The 19,918-nt window shown below is 40.1% G+C and overlaps 2 protein-coding genes across 4 annotated transcripts; one reads left to right on the top strand and one right to left on the bottom strand.

The window, feature by feature from the left end:
• Positions 1-1,258: 1,258 nt before the first annotated feature.
• Positions 1,259-4,849, bottom strand: LOC120745882 (selenoprotein P). Its single transcript, XM_040051088.1, has 5 exons — positions 4,717-4,849; positions 3,909-4,138; positions 3,454-3,666; positions 3,208-3,325; positions 1,259-3,097 (listed from the first exon to the last, which is right to left on the bottom strand). Exons 2-5 carry the CDS (start codon positions 4,109-4,111, stop codon positions 2,336-2,338), a joined length of 1,296 nt encoding a protein of 431 aa, XP_039907022.1. The 5' UTR covers positions 4,112-4,138; positions 4,717-4,849; the 3' UTR covers positions 1,259-2,335.
• A 6,582-nt stretch (positions 4,850-11,431) lies between these two features.
• znf131 (zinc finger protein 131) lies at positions 11,432-19,484 on the top strand. 3 transcript variants are annotated; one of them, XM_040051083.1, is made up of 9 exons: positions 11,432-11,564; positions 13,751-13,904; positions 13,994-14,095; positions 14,972-15,116; positions 15,209-15,317; positions 15,403-15,594; positions 15,710-16,088; positions 16,240-16,370; positions 17,177-19,484. In XM_040051083.1, the coding sequence occupies exons 2-9, from the start codon at positions 13,769-13,771 to the stop codon at positions 17,699-17,701; spliced, it is 1,719 nt and encodes a 572-aa protein (XP_039907017.1). In that variant the 5' UTR covers positions 11,432-11,564; positions 13,751-13,768; the 3' UTR covers positions 17,702-19,484. The 3 variants fall into 3 exon arrangements, with proteins under 3 accessions (XP_039907017.1, XP_039907016.1, XP_039907018.1); XM_040051082.1 differs by lacking the exon at positions 11,432-11,564 and adding an exon at positions 11,574-11,797; XM_040051084.1 differs by lacking the exon at positions 11,432-11,564 and adding an exon at positions 11,574-11,797 and having other exon boundaries at positions 13,751-13,921.
• The last annotated feature ends 434 nt before the right edge of the window (positions 19,485-19,918 follow it).

Genomic DNA, 19,918 nt, shown 5'->3' with positions numbered 1-19,918 from the left:
ATATGCTAATTTGGGAGAATTTGTCAGTGAATTTGTCAATTAAAGGCTCTATCAAATCTGTATGAATGGAAGGGCTTCAACAGTATACACATCAGCTGGATGGCTCAATGGTGGTGTAGTGGTGGTTTATTGTCTAGATCTTTATCGCCATCTGCTGACACATATTTGGGAAAACAGTGAAAACACTTTTTACAGAAATCATCTCCAGATCATCTAAAGGGAAAAAGTATCTACTCACAGATTTTCTGAGTTGCTGAAACATTAAATCCCACTCTCTAAATCAAGAACTCCTCAGTGTCCTGAGCCAGTTTATCAACTTTATGACAGTTTTCATCTAGTCGGAGACTATTTGTGTGTGTGTGTGTGATGTGTAGTGGTAACCACAGGTAACAGGGGATAAACGGATAAACATGACTGCATCAGAAATATCATTACTACATTATTACATAACAAGAAACTTTAATAGAGTATGTTCATACTAGCGCTTTGGGTGCCTTGAAAAGCACTATATAAATCCAATCCATTATTATTATTATTATTATTATTATTATTATTATTATTATTATTATTATTATTATTATTATTATTATTACTTGTTTGTGGAATGATAACATTTAAGAATTTCCCAATCATTTCAACAGTGAATTTTAACTGTTTTAGGCTAATAGGCTAATGTGTTTAATAGTATTATTTACCTATATTTTCTTATAAAGCGATGTTTATTTGTATCATAATTTCCATAATAACATTACTTTTACTAGGTAATGTTTTATGTGACATCTAGTATCTTCACTTTTCCATTTTCCCTTGAGCTTTGTAAAGGTGGGTACCCTCTGGATGGGCCTCCTGTCCATTACAGGGTTAACACAGACAACCATACAATCGTAAAAATACTCTCACATTTAAACCTACCTGGCAGCACCACTCATATTTGAGCTGAGAGAGGAAAGCCAGATATCACACCATTTTAGCAGACTTACTTTTTTTATTCATGTTTCAGTAAGCAGTCCATTACTTACAATTATTCTTCTAGTGAGAGAATAGTTTCATTATGTTGTAAATTGCCCACATGAAGGTGTGAGGAAGATCAATGTTTTTTTCTTTTTTTTTAAATGTATGAGCACTGTTTTGATGTAAACAGTATCAGCTGTGACTATACTGAATTAAATGGGACAGGATACTATATTACAGCTAATATGATCCCCCTCATTCACATGTAATATATACACTGAAAGAAAAAAAGAAGATACTCGAAAACTAGAAGAGTAATTGAGCCATCTTTATTCAACTCTCATTTTTCACCTTGCATACAATTCCAATACAGTTCTCTGTCCGATCTTCAGGTTTTCAGGGTGACTGATGTCTTCCCACTGAAACCATCACTAAGAACAGAGCGTATTCAAACAGTCATTCATTGCTTTACTCTCGTTTTTCCTTGCTGTCTTCCTGAACTTCAAAAAAAGAAAAAAGCCTTGTAATGTGTGAACTTTGAAGGCTAAATACCAAATTTGGTAAAAAGAAAAGTGAAAGAATAAATTGTACTGTTAGTACTCAAAATCTGAAGATTTTCTCTTATGGAAAAAGGTCACACCTGAGATATGTTAAAGCTTGTGCACAAAACATGTGTTAGTTACTGCTGTTATATATGTACTTAAGAATGATAATCGATAGAATGCCCCACAAAAAAATGATTGGTCTATAGTTTTTAGATTTATATTTAAATGTCTTTTAGGGGGTTTCCTCAGTAATGGATCAGTGCTATTGGACTTCCCTAATAAAAAGGTAAATGCAACCTTAAGACATATTTTTAACTAATTCATAAATTGTGATGCTCTTGTTTACTATTCCTTCTAAATTACTTTTATTTTTATTTGCAGTTTTTTGTGTCATTTCTACTTCTGAACTTTAAAAACTTTGAAGCGTTTATCATGTTTTGAACTACCCTCTCCTTTTTCTCCAGCCTGACATCATACAGACGCCACTAGATCATAGTTTCTGCATCTGGTTTCATAAAGGATGGAAAAAACATAATGGGGGGGCTAATTTGAAAACATGACAATCACATACACTCCTGAGAAATGAGGAGGGCAACCCACTGACAGATACATTGAGATAGTTAAAATTGTGATATTCTTTAAATCATATTCAAATTACTTCAATGATAAGCTCACAATAGCTGCTTGACTCTAATTTAACCCATTGCTCTACTGTCAGGAATGCCCACCCTCCTCTCTCAGGGTAATACTTGTTGGTAAAAAGAGCATTTGGCCCCGGTGTTGCTGACTGGTGTTAATATGAAGCTGACATCAGTATCAGCTTACAGCTGCTCTCATCCTCAGCTAACAACACCTGGGGGTCAGGCTCACTGGGCTGGCTGAGGCTCCTGTCAGGCAGCGTGAGGCAAGCGTCACTGTCAGGTTTCCCTAACGTCATTGACTGCATCGCCTATCAGCCCGTGTCACCGTCAGGAGGTGGGTAACGCCTCATCACAGTGTCAGAGACCGACTGGCTGCTCACTCCCTGCCTCGCCAAACAGCCTGCGTCAGTGTCAGCATCAGCTGCTCTTAATTTCATTGTCAGAGCCCGTCAGACCCTGTCAGTTGTACTTTAACTTTCACCTGTTCTTCCTAGATAATCAAGGCCTTTCAATGACTGCATGAGCCTCCTGTGCCACCTGTTGATTGTGCACGTCCTGGGGAATCTGGCCTGAATCAAAATGATGCTGGGTCTGAGGCATGTCACCTTCATGGAAATGCCCATGTGGTCTAACACCGTGCTGTGTCTGGTCGGCACCATTGTGATTTCTATGATGATGGCCATCGTTGTGATCACTGCCATGGCCAAAGCCACGAGGATGAACATCATGATTATCCCCATGGTGGCCGTGACCGTGACCATTCTGATGACCATGACCATTCTGATGACCGTGACCATTCTGATGACCATGACCATTCTGATGACCGTGACCATTCTGATGACCGTGACCATTCTGATGACCATGACCATGGTGATGACCATGTCTGGTGTCGTCCTGTTCAGCTGGGGCATCAGGCTGGACCTCTGCATTATCTTTGCACTCCTCTGGGATCTCAGCACTCTGAAATTACAAGCAGAGATTACATAAATTACAGTTTAAGATCTTGCCTCTGATTAAACAATTATTATATGATGATCATATTACAACTCTCTGTTAGATTTGATCTATACCTCATGTGTGCAGTCGCCACATAGGCGCTTGCAGTAGGTGTCTTTGATTGCCTGCTCAATATGGCCCTGTCCAATGATGGAGTATGGAAGTGAAATGCGGTGGGTTAGACGGCCACACCTGTTTGCAAAGGGACAGAAAAGGATTGTAAGATTAGGCTTGTGGAGGTGAGATATATTGTCCAAAATTACAATGTTCTATTGGTTTTCCCAGAAAAATGTAACTGAATTTTCCACTTCATGTCAAACCTGTCATAAATGAAAAAGTCGTCTTTCTCTCCAGCCAGAGTCTGCCAAACATCAGGCTGTTGCCCGTCCTGCTTGTAGAGTATGATGTTCTTGGAAAGTTTGGCCTCCAGCAAAGGGTGCAGATGTCGTGATTGCTCCCCCTGGTGGTTAACGACCATGTAGACCACATTCTTAAGACCCTGACGTTCCAGCTTCTGCTGCAGGCCATCTAGTCTGCTCAAAAGAAGAGCATTGGGAATCAGTATCAAAGCAATATGTCAAAGTAAAAATGTCTTCTATGAATATGAATAGAAAGATTTCTTTGACAGTTTTAACAAATTTAAAAATCTCCTATAATATCTCAGTTACCAGTCCCTTGTGCTTTGCCACAGGGCTGATCCATTGTCATGACACTTTTTGTGTTATAAATAATGAGAAGTGTGATATACAACCATTGTCATATGACGGGCACATACCTGGAAGCCTGCACCAAGCAGAACAGTCAGCTGGCCTGTAAAAGGGCCACTACCGTCACTCGACCTACTGACCCCTTCATAGGCTCCACGTCTCCTATCCTCCAGTCTGAAGGTGGCTGACAGCGGGGCCCTCCCCCCTCACTCTCTGCCCCACCCCCATGGAGCAGGCAGAGAGTGAGGAGCAGACTGAGGCCTGCCCACATTTCTGTGGCGCCTCCTTACTGCCCCAACTTTAGTTTCAGAGAGGAACAGGGTAGAAAAAACAGAAAGGAACAGAAAGAAATGTATGAAACTCAGCAGAAAAACACAGCCTATTAGTACAAAAGGTCAGAGAAGGTGTTCAATTTTTACATTCCTCATATCATACTAGGAATCTTTCTGGACTTGATATAGGATATATATCAAAATCTGTGCAATTAGTAAGAGTGAGCAGAGCACTTTTATGAAGTTTTCACTGGTGTTGCAACACAAATTTTAGTCCAGTGATGCAGTAAATACAAAAAGTAATGTAAAGATATAACTTAAGAGGATTTGTGACTGAATATTATATTAAAAAATATGTTCTACGATATACACATGCATGACAAGCAGAAAAGTTCAAGCAAAATATTTGTTGTAGTTTATGCAGAGAGAACCTGCGCACTCATCAAAAAATTCTATATTGCGAAATACCCCAACGTCTGGTTTCTAATGGGTTTTTTTTTTTGGTTTTGTTTTTTAACAGTTTACTTATTGCAGCAGTTAAACATTGACTTATGGGTCTTTACTTTATGTAAGTTAACAGAATATAATAAATGTTGTTACTTACCCTTTGGTTAAAAAGTTTCCTACCCTCTGTTCAGCTCTGCGTGGCTGCAACTCTCTGAACAAAAACAAGCCTCCTCCTCCTCTGTTCCCTCCTTATATAGCCTCCCTGTTGTTTTTCTATCAGGAAGGAGGACAAAGTTCAGTCACAGCAGTATGCTGATCATCACACTTTTATCAAGTTAAAAAGTCACAGTGCATGAAATCCGCTTGCTGACAGGACACAGATGTTTATAATGGCACATGTACAGTTTCCAAAGGGTAGTTTGTCCTTAAAGGGACCTTAAGGAATGTGTGAGGACAAAAAAGTTTTGCCTATCTTATGTAAGTGCTGGAGATAGTGTGTGCATTTGACTTGTAAATCAAAGCTGTTGATTTGTTAATATGTAACATATCATATATAGGTATATCATGAAGCCAAAATATGGAAGAAGATTGTGCAATTCTCTTTCTTACTTTCTGCAGAACACACAGGGCGGGACTCTGGTGGGTGTCCAGCATGCTTCTGCAAAGTCACAGAAAAACATGTAGGGAAGGCCCATGCATATATGCATGGCACAACTGAGGAATGCTGCAGCTTAATGCATAAGCATGATAAGATAAACAAAGCTTCATGAGTAATGAATAGTACAGAAATTTAGAGATCAAGTAAATAATACTCAAGTTCTTATATGCTTCCACTGAAAGAGGAATTTAAATCACTCAAACAACAAAGGGGAAAATGCTAAAGTGCAGAGAACCAGTAAGGCTAAGAACAGCAAAAGAGTCTAATGAAAAAAAAATACTTTGAAAGTACATTCGGTAACCTTGTTAGGGGCCATATTGAAGTAAGCAAGCAATCCAAAGTTTGATTATATAAAAGCTGTAAACGGACTCAAAGTACAAATACTCTTAGAGTGTTATCTTTCTGCAGATGTGGGCCATGTAATTGAGAAAGCGCAAAGTCCAGTTTGGTTTTAATCAGGTAAGCAAATATCGGTGAGTTTGGGGTTCATCAAGGAATTAAAAAGCCTTAGCAGACATGGTGATGTAACTATAATGTGCTATCTGGAACTGACTGTGTTTTTGCACTGTTCCAACACCCTTCATGTCTCTACAAGTTCAGCCTTCCATATTCCCATATTGATATATTTGATACAAAACAGATGACAGATGGAGCAGCAAATTTCCTGCTGATTCAAAGAGTCTGTGCCAGGAACACAACGGCCAAATACTGTAGCAATATCTGTTGTAGTTTTACCTCGGGGGATGACAGAGGATTATGCTAATGATAAGAAGTAAGGAAAAACACCAGCAGTTATGCAAACTGCAGCACGTAAGTAAAAGCACAAGTGATACTGTAGAGTTAATAGGAGGTTATGCTGTTGCAGTCCACACATGGAGTGCATAGAGTGAATGTGGTTACTAATGTCTATGAATTTAATTCAATTTAGCTTCATATATATATAGTGCTAATTCACAACAACAATTGGTTCAAAGTGCTTTATATTGTTTGGTAAAGACCCTATATTAGTACAAAGAAAACCCAGTTGATCCAATGATTTAGGTGTACTGTTGTCTACAATTAAGAGATGCCTGCATTATTTATTACTGTAGCTGCATTTCTCTATGAGTGTTGTGGGATTATAATATTATTTTATGCCATGTTATACCCCTAATTAAAGATTGTGAAATTATTATGTAGTTTTAGTTTGTATTATTCTCCTGAATTAGAAGAAGGTGATAACTATTACAGTTATTAAACTGATTTGTATTACATTAGACTGCTGATTCAGTGTGAATGAATGATATTGTTTATGATGCATTATACTGCTGAGTTATAAGAAATACTGTTTTCAGAGAGTCAGGACTTTGCTTTTTCTGACAGTAGAGGAGACAGAGCACATTCCACGGGAGCTTCACTCACACCGTTGTTGAAGGCAGACAAAATAGGGAGCCAAGGCCATAAGTTAGGCTCGCTAGGAGTTAGAAAGAATGTGAATGTTTAGGTTTTTACGACTAGGTGGGGGCCAGTTTGAGTAACCCTCCACCTAGTTTGAGATTTGCTGTGTCCCTCTTCATTCATGTCTCCCCATCCGGATGGTTCATGCTCAAAAGTGTTGTATTGTATGTAATAAAGTAATTGTTGATTGGGCATTTATACACCGAGTATTGTCCTTCCTTCAGCCCAAAGATCGAAAGAATTGGGAGGATTTAACAGTGTATTATGCATATACGGTTGTAATTAATAATATCTTATTTTGTTCATTGCCTGGTTAAGCAAAGTTGGTTGCCTGTCCAGTTCAATATGGTCTGGTGCCAAACCTGTCCCAGCAGCTTAAACCTATTGCAGCATAATGGATTGTAAACAGTCACCTCACCCAGCCCTCCCTGGGAGTTGGTTCCACAGGAGAAGGGCCTGATAACTGAAGGCTTTGCCTCCCATTCTACTTTTAGAAATCTAGGAACCAAAAGTATGCATGCAGTCTGACAGTGAAGAGCTTTATTTGAATTTTTAAGATAAGCTGGAGTTTCTCTTATTAGGCATTTAGTATATGAAAATATTTTAAATTCAATTTTGAATTTAACGGGCAGCTAGTGAAGAGAAGCTAAAAAGGAAGAAGTGTGATTTTGATTTCTAGTCCCTGTCGAGCATTACTCTGAGGCAGAATGTTTCTAATTTTGGAGACTATTAAAATATTTGTTTAATGTTCACACTGAATACATATCATGATCAAAACTGACCCCCAGGTTTCTCACAGTGTTACTGGAGACCAGAGTGATACCATCCAGAGTAAGTATCAGTTTAGACGCCATGTTTCTAAGATTTTTATGGCTGAGCAGCGTTATCTCAGCCTGTCTGAAATTATGTAGGATATGTGTTATTTGACTTTATGGATAAACAAAGCTGGGTATCATCTGCATAGCAATAGAAATGTCTTTGGTGTTTTCTAAAATTGCCTATAAGGCAACCATGTTTAATGTAAAAAGCACTTGATTCAGAAAAGAACCCTGGGGAACTCCATGACAAACTTTGCTGTGTGAAGTCCCCCTATTTACATGAACACATTGGAATCTATCAGATAGATTTGATTCTCAATTTTCCCCAGTGCAGCACATTTCTTTTAATGCCAGTGATGTGTTCTGATTTCTGCAGTAAATGATCAACAGTATCAGATGCTACACTGAGGTCTGGCAGTTCAAGTACAGAGATGAGTCCACAGTTAGAGGCCATAAGAAGATCACTGATAACCTTCATTGAAACTGTTTCTGTTCTATGATGGATTCTGATTCCTGACTAAAGGTCTTTAAAAGAATATCACCTGATCGGTGCATTGAGGTGGTGTCGTAATTTCATTGTAGCAATCAGCTGACACAATAGAACATGATGTGACTGACCTGCCAAGTTATTGATTTATAGAGCCTGGGGCTGTGGTATATACTGTAACCTATTTTAATGCCACACTGATCAAATTACAATAATGCATAACATTTTCAACAGAGCCTACTAACAACTATTCACCAAACTAGTGTATATGAAAGAGCTAAGTGTTGTGGTCAGTCTTGGACACAGGTTGTATTGTTGATATTTTTCCTGGATGCGATTTATATATTCCAGAGGTCTATGTGTGCCTAGGTTAAGTAGCATTTAATGAATTCCCTTTTGTGTTTCATTCTGTTCTAGAATCCTCACTGTGTTTTGTCTTTCAGTGTCTCCTGTGTCATGTTAATTTAGTGTTCTCATTCAGTTATGGTGATCTTCCTGTTTTATTCGGATGTTTTATTCTGATGACCCCTCCACGGAATGCTATCTTATCGTGGTGGAGGTGTCTTGCCAAATTATGTATCCCCGAAAGAATTTGTTTCCCCTGCGTCGGGAGCATGCACTGGCCTTTTGAAATCACGGACAAACAGTATCCCACATTCATGATTTTTAGTTCATAAACACTTCTAATAATGACTAACTACTCCAGAAATTTGAGAGATATTAGCTCTTTATACAGTAAAGTTACAGTGGGATACAAATAATATCAGGGTGATCCTGACACAATTTGTTCCCCCTGTCCAAAGACTTATTGCTTCTGAAATTTTGGAGGTTTTAGCTCAGTACAGTTCTGTACAGTCACTGAAGGATACAAATAATGATCAGTCAAAATGTCATTGGTTTATTGAAATAATCCCGTCCGATGTTGTGCCAAGGTCCCGACGCAGGGGAAACAATTTCTGTCAGAGATACATAATTTGGCACGACTAGATAAAGTTGGGCTCACCTCAACGCATGGCTTGAGCTCTGGAACCAGTGTCCTGGAGAGGGGCTGGACTCTGTCTCAGTCTGGAGTTGCCCGTGGTGAGAGGCGGCGTGCTGGGGTGGGTATCCTAGTATCCCATCGACTTGCTGCCTGTACGTAGGACAAGAGGGTTCGTTCCCCGCACCTTTGGGTGGGGAACTGTTGAGGTAACTAAGGCAGTTAAATAATTCCTTGGTTATGCACCCCTGGGGTGGATGAGAGGTTTGCCCTGAGTTATTGAAGGCTCTGGATGTTGTAGGGCTGTCTTATCAACACACCTCTGTAATGTTGCGTGGAGATCAGGGGTGGTACCTCTGGATTGTGGTGGTTCCCATCTTTAAGAAGGGGGACAGCAGGTGTGTTCAACTATTGAGGGATCACACTCCTCCTCAGCCTCCCTGATAAAGTCTATGCCAGGGCGCTGGAAAGAGAGTCCGTTCGTTACTTGAACCCGGGATAGGACATCCCAGGGCATCATGGTTTAATTTAACTTCCTTCTGAGTACTTTGATAGTGGAGTCATCTGTGTCCTCACCTGTTACATCTCCCTTCAATATCTTGTGTATACTGTCTCAGTATTCTTTTGTCTTTTGTTGTCTCCTGTGTTCTGCTATCCTGCGAATGTTTTGGACTTGTTGTCTTCCTGTGAGGTTCAGAATTAAAGATGGATTTTGAGTGTATTTAATGCTGATATCCCCTCGGCGCCAGCTGTGGGCTCAAGGCTGGAGCCGAACAAAAACTCCCTGATTACGACTGTGTTGAGTCTGTTCCTTCCCACTCCATGCAAGGCCACCTGGGTTGGCTGGTAGACTGTTTACTTAGCCTGGTAGGGCGAAGGACACTGTCTCAGCTGAATTATGGACACGCACACACATACACTTACACTGATAAGCACTCACACATCCCCCTTCCCCTTCCAATGCCTTCGATGCTTGTTGCCTCCTGGGAACACCAGGCGGGTCTGGGCCCACGTTGGAGAGACGGTGCAGTGGCAGGATGGCTGCTGTGTTGCCTGGGATTACTCCTTATCCCCTACCCAACCCTGTTGCTGGTCATGTGCTCTATAATGTTATACTGTAGACATTTATGTGCTTTCTGTGCAGAGGAGTTTTTTGTTTCCTGTTCTCATGCTGTCCTCCTATAGCCCAGCATGAGTAGAGGTCTCTTTTTTTCCTCTTGTACTTTCCCATTGTAGTGTACATTTCAGTGTTTTTTCTGGAATGCAACCGTTCTCTGACTTGTATCCCCATGTGATGTCTGTGTCGTGTGTGTAAGGTCGGGGGGCGGGTTCATTCCACTGCAGGGCAACCTGCCACTGCATGTGGCGAATAAAACTTGAACTTGAACTTGAACTATTTCTCATCTCATGAGTCCTGCATTTGTGTCCACAAACTGCCAGTTACACTGCCAACATGTGACATGTGGTGTGAGACTACCAAGTTAAAAGTGTATTTAACAGAGCTTCCGAGTTTCAGCTGGAATTTCTTAAGATAATTAACTCAACTCGTGTTAATCATCAAGCGCACTAATCCCCCTTATGCAGTAGGATGAACTTAACCGAAGCTATCTTAAGGAACTCTTAAACTCATATGCTCCTGCGAGGGCTCTAAGATCATCCTCACAGTTATTGTTGGTTCAGCCCAGATCTCGTTTGAAGTCTAGAGGTGATCGAGCGTTTGCTCTAGCTGCACCTGAGCTGTGGAACAATCTTCCGATTGGCATCCGGGCGTCTGATTCTATTCAATCTTTTAAATCACGGCTTAAAACATATCTGTTTGAACTTGCTTTTTCTACCAGTTAAATACTGGCCTTGTTTGCAGTGAGTTATTCTATTAATTTTTCTGTTTGTCTTGCGTTGTCTTGCGTTGTCTATGTTCTCTATCACTGTGTTTGATGGTACAGCTTTACTTTGCTATAGCTATGTGCTATAGTTTACTCTTATTAGTGGTTTTTACCTGTGAACATAATTCCACACTTATATGACTCTGATATCATAGTGTTAATTGTTTTATTGTTTTATTCTTTTATGTAAAGCACTTTGGCATGCCCTTGGCTTTTAAATGTGCTCTATAAATAAAGATTGTTGTTGTTGTTGTTGTTGAACTTTGATCTTCCAGGCCACTATCCGGTGAAAGTTTCCGTTTGGCCATTTTTTTGTTTTCATACTTTTATTTTAATTTGTCATACACAAGAAAAAATTGGTTCAAGTTAATACATGCGTTTAATAAAAAGTAAATGATGAAAGTGAGAGTTCAGTTGAATTAAGTTTTTTTTTCCAAAATGTAGAATGTGGATATGTTGAATAAATTAAAATAAAGGAACTTCAGTGACAAGAGAATAAAGTTTTTAAATTTTTGTTTGTTTGGTAGTCGTTATTTCCCCCAGCCAGGTAAGTGTTTGTCTTTTTCTATTGTCACCAAGCAACGCTCCCCGGCGTCCTTGACTTCGCAAGGGTTTCTGGGAATCCGAGGCCTGAAGCTTGAACGACCGCCCTTTTTGGAGCAACGAGAGTAGGACATCGGTACTTGCGTCGAAGGAAATATTATCGCTAAATAACTTTCTAAAACAGCATAACCAAACTTCAGGTATGTATGCCGATGGCTTGCAATGTGTATTTCGACCCTCTATGGTTACAATTAGAATATCTGTCAGGGAAAAGTGTATTTTAATGCGCGGTTTGATGACGTAATGTTGATTGTCAAACGCGAAATGGCGAGCGTGCTAAGAGGCCCGTTACATGCAACACTGTGGAGCTGTACCATGTTTATTTCCGTCATGTTACAGTACCAAAAGGGTTGTGGCGATATGTCTATTCATGGTAAGCGAGGTTGTGGTAAGACGCGTCCGTCGAGTGTGTGAAATGGCTTATTTTGTGTCTCGGTTTGGGGCGAGGGTTATGTGTTGGCTAGTTAAGCTAACACGGAGCTCAGCTAACATGTGCCAAAAAAGGATTTGAAGCACACCAAACCTTTCAGTGGTATTATTTAATATCCGGTAGTAATTAAATGTTTATGGTTTATCGTTCAGGTCTCCCTTCTTTTAAGACACCGCCCTGTAATTCTAAACATGCTCCCTTAATGGGAAAACTTTTGACGTTTACATTATGTTGTACCACATTAAGGACGTATCAAATTGTGTAAATCTCTGACTACAAATCAAAGAAACAAAAATTAGTTTAATTTGAGAAAGTGGGAAATATCACGTAGTGCCAGTACTGGGCAGCAACTTTCTTCCTGTCAACGAAGCTTTTAATAACACTGTTGTTTACTGGATTAATCAACAAATCATTTCCTGCTGTTAAATGCTCTGCTAGGCCATAACTACACCGTGCCTTCAGTTCCTGCTCGTCTCTTTGTGAGTCTCTCTCTTCGGAATTGTCAGTATCTAAAAAGCACGAACTGTTGAGCTGAGTCCGGAGAAGTTTCACTGTGGTTGCAGGAATGACGCCACCCGCATTTGGTTGAATATGAACAGGGTATAGAGCCCTGTACACTTTAGAATTCATCCTGCTGCTCTGCGTGATCAATAATCACCAGTGAAGATGTGGTCTGTTACAGCTTATGAGCTGTTTGCCTGTTTTTGACTTTGCCTGGAATAGTCTTAAAGACAAATTGTTGTAAACCCAGTTTTTGCTTTTATGAAGGCTCTTGATTGTAGACAATAGTACACCTCAAACCTCAAGTGCTGATTCTATTAGATGTTGGGAAGGTTTTTTTTCCCCCTAGAGCAGGAAATTGTAGTCCTCTTCTTTTGTGGGTGCTTTTTGGGTGTTTTTGTAGCTGAGCTAGCTCTTTTCAAGAATTTTGCAGATTGTTGGTGTGGCCAATTCTAAAATTTCTTCTACCTCTCTAATAGGTTTGTTTTGAATTTTCAGCCTAATCAGCACCTTCCCTCGTATAAGTATTTTTGTGGACCTCATCTTGAGTGTTCCAGTGAAAAGCCACTAAGTTGATTCCAAATCTTTTGTGTGCGTAATTTGTTATGGAAGCACAAGGCAACATGCCTCACCTGGCCATGAAACTGCTTCTCAGTTGTGTGGTTACTTTTGAGCCCACGAACATGGCAAACTGTATTTTAAACAAACTTGTTTTAAAGCCTAAATGACCTCCTAAACAGTTAATGCACTTTAATCTATACTTGAATGTTTCATTTAAAATATTATTTGGTTGTGTGCAGAGGCAAAATTGAATCGTTGTCCAAATACTTCTGGACCTGACTGAATGGCTGTTTTGAGAGCAGTGTAAACAGTTGAGCTGGAGCACACCCTGCTGGACAAACTGTGTATTGACACCATTTCTAAAATAAGCCAAACATCTTCATATGTATTGTTTTCTGCCAAAAAACCAAAACTAAAAAACGCACTAAAACATCTTCATATTGACACATCAGATGAGATGACTGGCGAATATCAGTCAGTAACAATCTGAACAAACAAACTGGTGAACTTACTGCTTTACTACAAAAGTCCTTTCCTTTTTTTTTTTTTTTTTGCTTTGGATTTAGTGTCAGCTGCAGTGGTCCCAAAATATATTCTTTGTCTTGTAATGCATAAACAGTGAGCAGTCGTTTCTATATAATAGTAGGGAAACACAGCTGTTACTAATAACATTAAGTAACTTAAAAGAACCTTCATTAAATGCCAGTATGTAATTAATAATATTTAAATAAGGCTGCGAGAAAGATTTGTGTGGTAAAATTGTAACAACGAGCAAGGTTGATCATGTTGTGTGTGTGTATATATATATATATATATCTTCCTCTCTTCCTACAGAAGACAGATCAGACAATAATGGCAGCGGAGGTGGAGGTGGAAGTGGAGGCCACTGTGGGCAGCGAGTACCCAGCACATTACAAAGTCATGATGGACAAACTTAACGAACAGCGACAGCTGGATCAGTTTACAGATATTACCTTGATAGTGGATGGTAAACAGGCATTTGGTGTAAGTAATCTTTATAAGTTTAACGTTAAATTCTGAGGCAACACTAATTTCCATTTTTCATGTCTTTTCCAGGACACCAGTTCAGAGCCCATAAAGCAGTGTTGGCAGCATGCAGTCAATTTTTCCACAAGTTTTTTCAGGATTATACCCAAGAGCCACTGGTGGAGATAGAAGGTATGTAGTGTGTTAGTTATACTCACGGGACTACATTGTGTCATAACAGGAAGAATATGTCCAGAGAGACTGTTCCACCTATAGATGAATTTCGCTGTCACTATTAATACAGTAGTTTAGAGTAAATGTGGTTTTACGAAACCGAATGATTTTAACTCAACTTTTACTAAAGCTTTTTTCCCTCCTTCCCTTCCTTAATCCAAATAAGTACTCTTGATCATAGCTTGAGCCATAGTGGATTATGAGAAAAATGAGAAGATTGCTGTTTGAGAACTTAACAAATTGTATAATAATATTGAGCTTGATGTCAGGTTTATGTTTTAGTTTGTTTGTTTTTAATTCATGACTTAGATGCCTTCTGAGAGGACACATTACAGTTTATTGCAGTTTATGGTTTAGCTCTCTGGTGGGCAAACTTTATAGTGGAAACACTTGGAAACATTATTTAAGAACTCCTTTGCATACTGGCTGTAATATATCCTTAATATAGATTATACTGGTTAGTCTTTGACAGCTGATTTATCAGTCAGTCTTATTGCTTGCTTTAACTCTGCTTGCTTGATTTACAGTTTTCAGTTTGTTTGTTTTTTAATAGTTTGACCACCACACTCCCACCTCTTGGTAGTAGAGCTATGTAGAATATTTTTCTAAGTGATAGGAACATATGAAAGTACATCCCTGACTATGGAAAAATGCAGACATTCAAAAATTAAATTGGTGTCAAAAAGAGATTTTGCATTATATTTAATGTAAGTATTCCAAGTTTGTTGTAAGACTTGCTGTCTTCCAAGCTGGGACTTGCTGCTGATAGACAGATATTTTGTTACACACGATCAGCTTTTACTCACCACTGCTTTTACTGTCATATTTTAACAGGTGTGAGCAACACTGCCTTTCGTCAGCTGATGGAGTTCACATACACAGCCACACTAGCTGTAGCTGGTGAAGAAGAGGCATATGATGTCTGGAAAGCAGCTGAGTATTTACAGATGCAGGAAGCCATCAAAGCGCTCAACAATAAGTGAGAACTCATCACTTTTGGCTTTAGAATTTACCAGATTTCACTTAAAAAAATAGAATAACATTTGACCTCTTAATGATCCTCTTTTGTAGAATGAATGAAAGCTCTTCATTGACAGCAAGGAGCAAAGGAAAAAAGAGGAAAATTGCTGAGACGTCGAATGTGATTACAGAAACCCTACCCTCAGTGGAAGGGGAGCAGGTCAGCATGCTTGCAGTGCACTTTTATAGTCAGCTTGATGTCCTATATTTAGTTGTTAAGGCTGAATATTTTCCCTGTTCTGCAGGTGCAGATTGAAGTTATAGGTGAAGGGCCCATTGAGGTGGAGGAGTCGGGGCTGGAGGAAGTGGTTGATGCGGCAAAGAATGCTCAAGCTGCATCAGATGATTCTGCTTTGGCTCTTCTTGCTGACATAACTAGCAAATACCAGCAAGGGCAACCAACAATACAGGTGATCAAGAAAGGAGGAATAGAAGAGGTATAAAAGCTGAAATGCACATTTTTTTTCTGATTTCTACTGTTAAACTGATACGCATCAAATAATTAACTCAGAGGTTTTGTTTTGTTTTTTTTCTTTCTGTGTTTTTGCTTAGCATGAGGTTGTGTATCATGAGGAAACGGTGACTGCCTCCAAGGTGCTGGAGAATGTCGAGATTGTCGAGGTCCAGATTTCTCAAGCAGACAACATGTTCCGTTGCAACAAGTGTGACCGCAGCTTCAAGCTGTACTACCATCTTAAACAGCACTTGAAAACACACCTGGGCTCGCTGGAGAAGCCCCACGTGTGTAACCACTGTGGTAAAGCTTACACACGAGAGGGTGCCTTGAAGCAGCACATCAGCACATTTCACTTTGATGCCGAGGAACTGTCTCGAAACCAGAAACCCCAAAAGAAAGTGCATGTTTGTGAATACTGCAAGAAGCACTTTGACCACTTCGGACACTTTAAGGAGCACTTGCGAAAGCACACAGGTGAAAATTTCACACTGTTTGAACTCACTTTGTTTATAATGAAGAGTACAAAGGTATGGCAACTAAACATAAGTTATCATAGTTGTCCAGTAGATTTGTTTTTGTGTTTCTGACATTGAGACACATGTCTGTCTTTTGTGCCCATTTTTAGGCGAAAAACCTTACGAGTGTCCAGATTGTCATGAGCGATTTGCACGGAATAGCACACTGAAGTGCCATATGGCAGCCTGTCAGAATGGGGCGGGAGCCAAGAAGGGACGGAAGAAACTCTATGAATGCCAGGTACAGTTTGTCCTCAATCAAGGCCATCAGGTTCTCACTGAAGGGATTCGGGAAGTTGTTCAATGGGGCAGCACTGAAACTCGTGTCAGTTTTCTAAGTAAAAGTCCCGGTACATACTAAATGTTCCACTTTTGGGGTGAAAAAAGGATGACCCAACTGTTTTGGGTCATCACAGACATGCACCCTTTATATCTGCAGTCAAAGGAATCATTTGAGCTCCTTTGTGTCTGTTTATAAGCTGCACAAGTTTGTGCATTAACATGTTGAACAAGGTGGGCGTGACAAGACACAGATAATGTCTTCCAACTCTGAACTATCAAAATACATGTACATGAGAACAAACAGGAATGTGGGACAGGAAAAGCTTTTATACATATTTGGAAATAATGGCTGAGGTGAAGAGGGGTAGTTATTTTTTTATGAATGTGAGAATTTATCAGTTATTTGTTAGTATAAATCTGCAGTCATTCATTCAGGACTCGTTCCCACATCAAAGGAAACCAGTTAAGTTGCTTCGGGGTATCTGACTAGGATACCTCCTGGGTGCGGTGTTCTAGGCATGCCCAAACAGGAAGATCCCCCAGGACAGATGCAGGACATGGTGGAGAAATTAGTTTTGTAGCTTGCCTGGGAATTGCTCGGGGTTTGCCCATATCACCCGGACAAGGTGGCGGTAGAGAGGGAGGTGTGGGCTTCTCTGTTTAGGCTGCTGTCGTATTGTTGTATTTTAATTTGTTGGATCACTTTACTCCCTATATTACTGTGCTATGATCATGACCTCTTCTTTTGCTCTCCACCTTCTTCAGGTCTGCAGTAGTGTGTTCAACAGCTGGGACCAGTTCAAAGACCACCTTGTGAGCCACACCGGAGTCAAGCCCAACCACTGCACCATGTGTGACATGTGGTTCACCCAGCCGAAAGAGCTGAAGGCACACCTCAAAGAGGTCCATTCCATCGAGGATAAGTTAAACGACGAACTGGTCATTACTGACTCTGCTGCAACCGCTGCTCTCACCATAGCAGCACAGAACATAGAGGGAGCCGAAACTGTCCTGTTGGAAGACGGCATTCAGGTTGAACACGTCACAGTGGAGCCTGTAGATGTGATGGAGATGGAAGAGACTGCCACGGTTGTAATGGAGGATGGAGGGGTGGCGGAGATGTGTGAGGAGGACATGGAAAGATTAAAACAGGCTGGAGTGCAGATCCAGGTTGTACACGTGACCACAACTGAAGTTGACGGGCAGCACGTGGTGAACTCTCAGGTGGAAGTACAGATGGAGGGAGAGATGGTGAATGTTGAGGAAGCAGAACATGCAGCGGTTGTATGAGAATGTGAAAAAGAGTCTTTAATGAACTGCTGGACACTCTTAGTCCCTAACAGCTTTATTCTCCTCCAGTGGACATTTTATTTTTGGTACACATCTCTGCATGTGAGAAGCCGCATGTCACCTCAGTACGTCCTGATGTCTGTTATGTTGAATGTCAGTTCCCACCGCCTTCACTGCTATGGACAGAGTTACCATTGTCTTGCTGTAGGTGCTGTTTGCCATCGTATGCCATATTCTCGATGTCGGCAGTCCTCCATCAATTCATTTTTGTGTTTTTCTTCAAATGTTTTTTTTTTTTTTTTTTAACTTGGGTCACGTTCTATGATAAATTGACCCAGATGTTGCTGCAGCTCATATGCTGCAGATTTCTCTTGTTGTTAATAATGATGTTTATTTTATTAACTTTTGGTGGTTTGTAGGGGGAAAATCAGCTATGAAATAAAACTGGTTTCAAGAGTGGGCTAGTTCTCCAGCTTTATACTTAGATCTTGAAGATTAAAAAATTAACACTGTTTTAAAAAACAACAACAACGGAAACACAAAATTAAAAAAGCATTTCAATTAGTGCAATTTCAAAGAGTTCAGTAATACACACCAGGTGTATGGTGCATACATGCATATTGCCTTATATACATCCATTAGCAGGTAAACACAGCTGCTCCTTTATCCAATCAGATTTATCCACCAAGACAAAACCAATAAATAAATAAACATTTAAATAAAAGGATAATGGAGTTGCATATCTGCTGGATGTGGTTGTGCTAGAAAATTTAGCCTTTTATTTATTTTGTATCATGGATACATACCTGTACCATATATATTGTTTTTTTTTTTTTTAACTTGTACCTTTTGCACAGGTTATCCACATAGAGCACAATAAAGATGTTGGTAAGTATTTGTTTTAAGCAAAGAAAGTTACTGTAGTTTCATTGTAGTTTTTGCCCTTCTGAAGTGAAGACTCTAAAACGTCAAATGTTTAGTTTATTTTAATTAAGCATTCGTTTTGAAATGAACGACAACTAGTGTGTCCCTAAGGCAAATATACATATATATGTATGTATGTATGTGTGTGTATTTGTAGGTATCTGTGGACATGGAAAAACGTTTTAATTGTGTCCTGCACAAACTAAATAATTTTCTATTTTTGTTTTCATTTAAATCTACATTTTTAAATTTCTGTTTGCGTGTTCATTAATCTGGACAGCCCACGTAGGTCTCCTGACCCTGACTTGAACCCCTGCAGCGTTAATAGCCTGTACAGCTAGCACAGGGCGTGACGCGCAGGTTAGGTTACCTGTTGTGTATCGCCGCATGCCCGGGACAGCTCGTGAAGTACTGAGTGAAGTGGTCCTAATTCTCGGCTCTTATTGGTTACGAGATAGACGGCGGACTCCTAGAGACGCCGTTGATTCGTCGGTTCACCCGCTCGTTCAGCGGATTTCCTTCACAACAGAGAGAAAGCTGCAGCAGAGCCGGTGAGCTCAATGTCACCGGGTACGGGAGAGGATGGATTTGGGAGCAAGGTCGGTATACATTGTCGCCACGGGCCCATGAAGATGCTCACCCAAGTAAGACCGATTCTCACATGCAGCATATCCGTTCTTTTGGGTTTTTGTTACGCTAGTCTTATGATCAGAAGCCTTGGGTAAATGAGAACTGGCCTGCTGCTTGTAGATATCGCTATCATTGAACGTAAATACTCAGTCATTAGCTAATGCTGTTTAAAATGTTTCCTCGATAAGTGGGTGTTGTTTGAAAACGTTGCCAACAAAAATGCATTTTTTTTTTAAAAACCTACATCGAAACCTCAGTTCTGGCGACCCAGCAGAGCTTTATCTCGTTTTCTCTGAGGGTGGTTGGCTAGAGCCCCTACAGTGGACCCAGATTTTACTGCACTGGACTTTAATCTTTTCGTTTTACTTGTTTTTTTTGTTTGTTTTTTTAATTCTGTCACGTATGCACATGCATTCAAAGTTAAAGCCACCAACCCCGCTTGTTGGGGGTTGCACATTTATGCATGAAACCTACAAAATGCAACACTTAACTGGAGATCCACCTAAACTCTGTTCAACTTCTCATACCGCTTTTGACCGGGCTCGATTACATCGGGCTCGGAATGAATAAAGTCTGGCTCTAACACCTGTTGGTTTTTACCAGTGTGTTATGACGAATGCCAGTCATTTCCCCCAAATTCATCTTTTACCTCATCATCTCCCT

This window comes from Simochromis diagramma, unplaced genomic scaffold (assembly GCF_900408965.1).
Source record: "Simochromis diagramma unplaced genomic scaffold, fSimDia1.1 OVJJ01000131.1, whole genome shotgun sequence".
NCBI classification, from domain to species: Eukaryota; Metazoa; Chordata; class Actinopteri; order Cichliformes; family Cichlidae; genus Simochromis; species Simochromis diagramma.
This window is presented reverse-complemented; position numbering and strand designations above follow the sequence as displayed.

Excerpts from the sequence above, each read along its gene's own strand:
- znf131 (XM_040051082.1), top strand. The coding sequence starts at position 11,717 with ATGCAACACTGTGGAGCTGTACCATGTTTATTTCCGTCATGTTACAGT. Across the intron at positions 14,096-14,971 it reads GCCACTGGTGGAGATAGAAG|GTGTGAGCAACACTGCCTTT; the intron begins GTATGTAGTGTG and ends ATATTTTAACAG. Across the intron at positions 15,117-15,208 it reads ATCAAAGCGCTCAACAATAA|AATGAATGAAAGCTCTTCAT; the intron begins GTGAGAACTCAT and ends CCTCTTTTGTAG.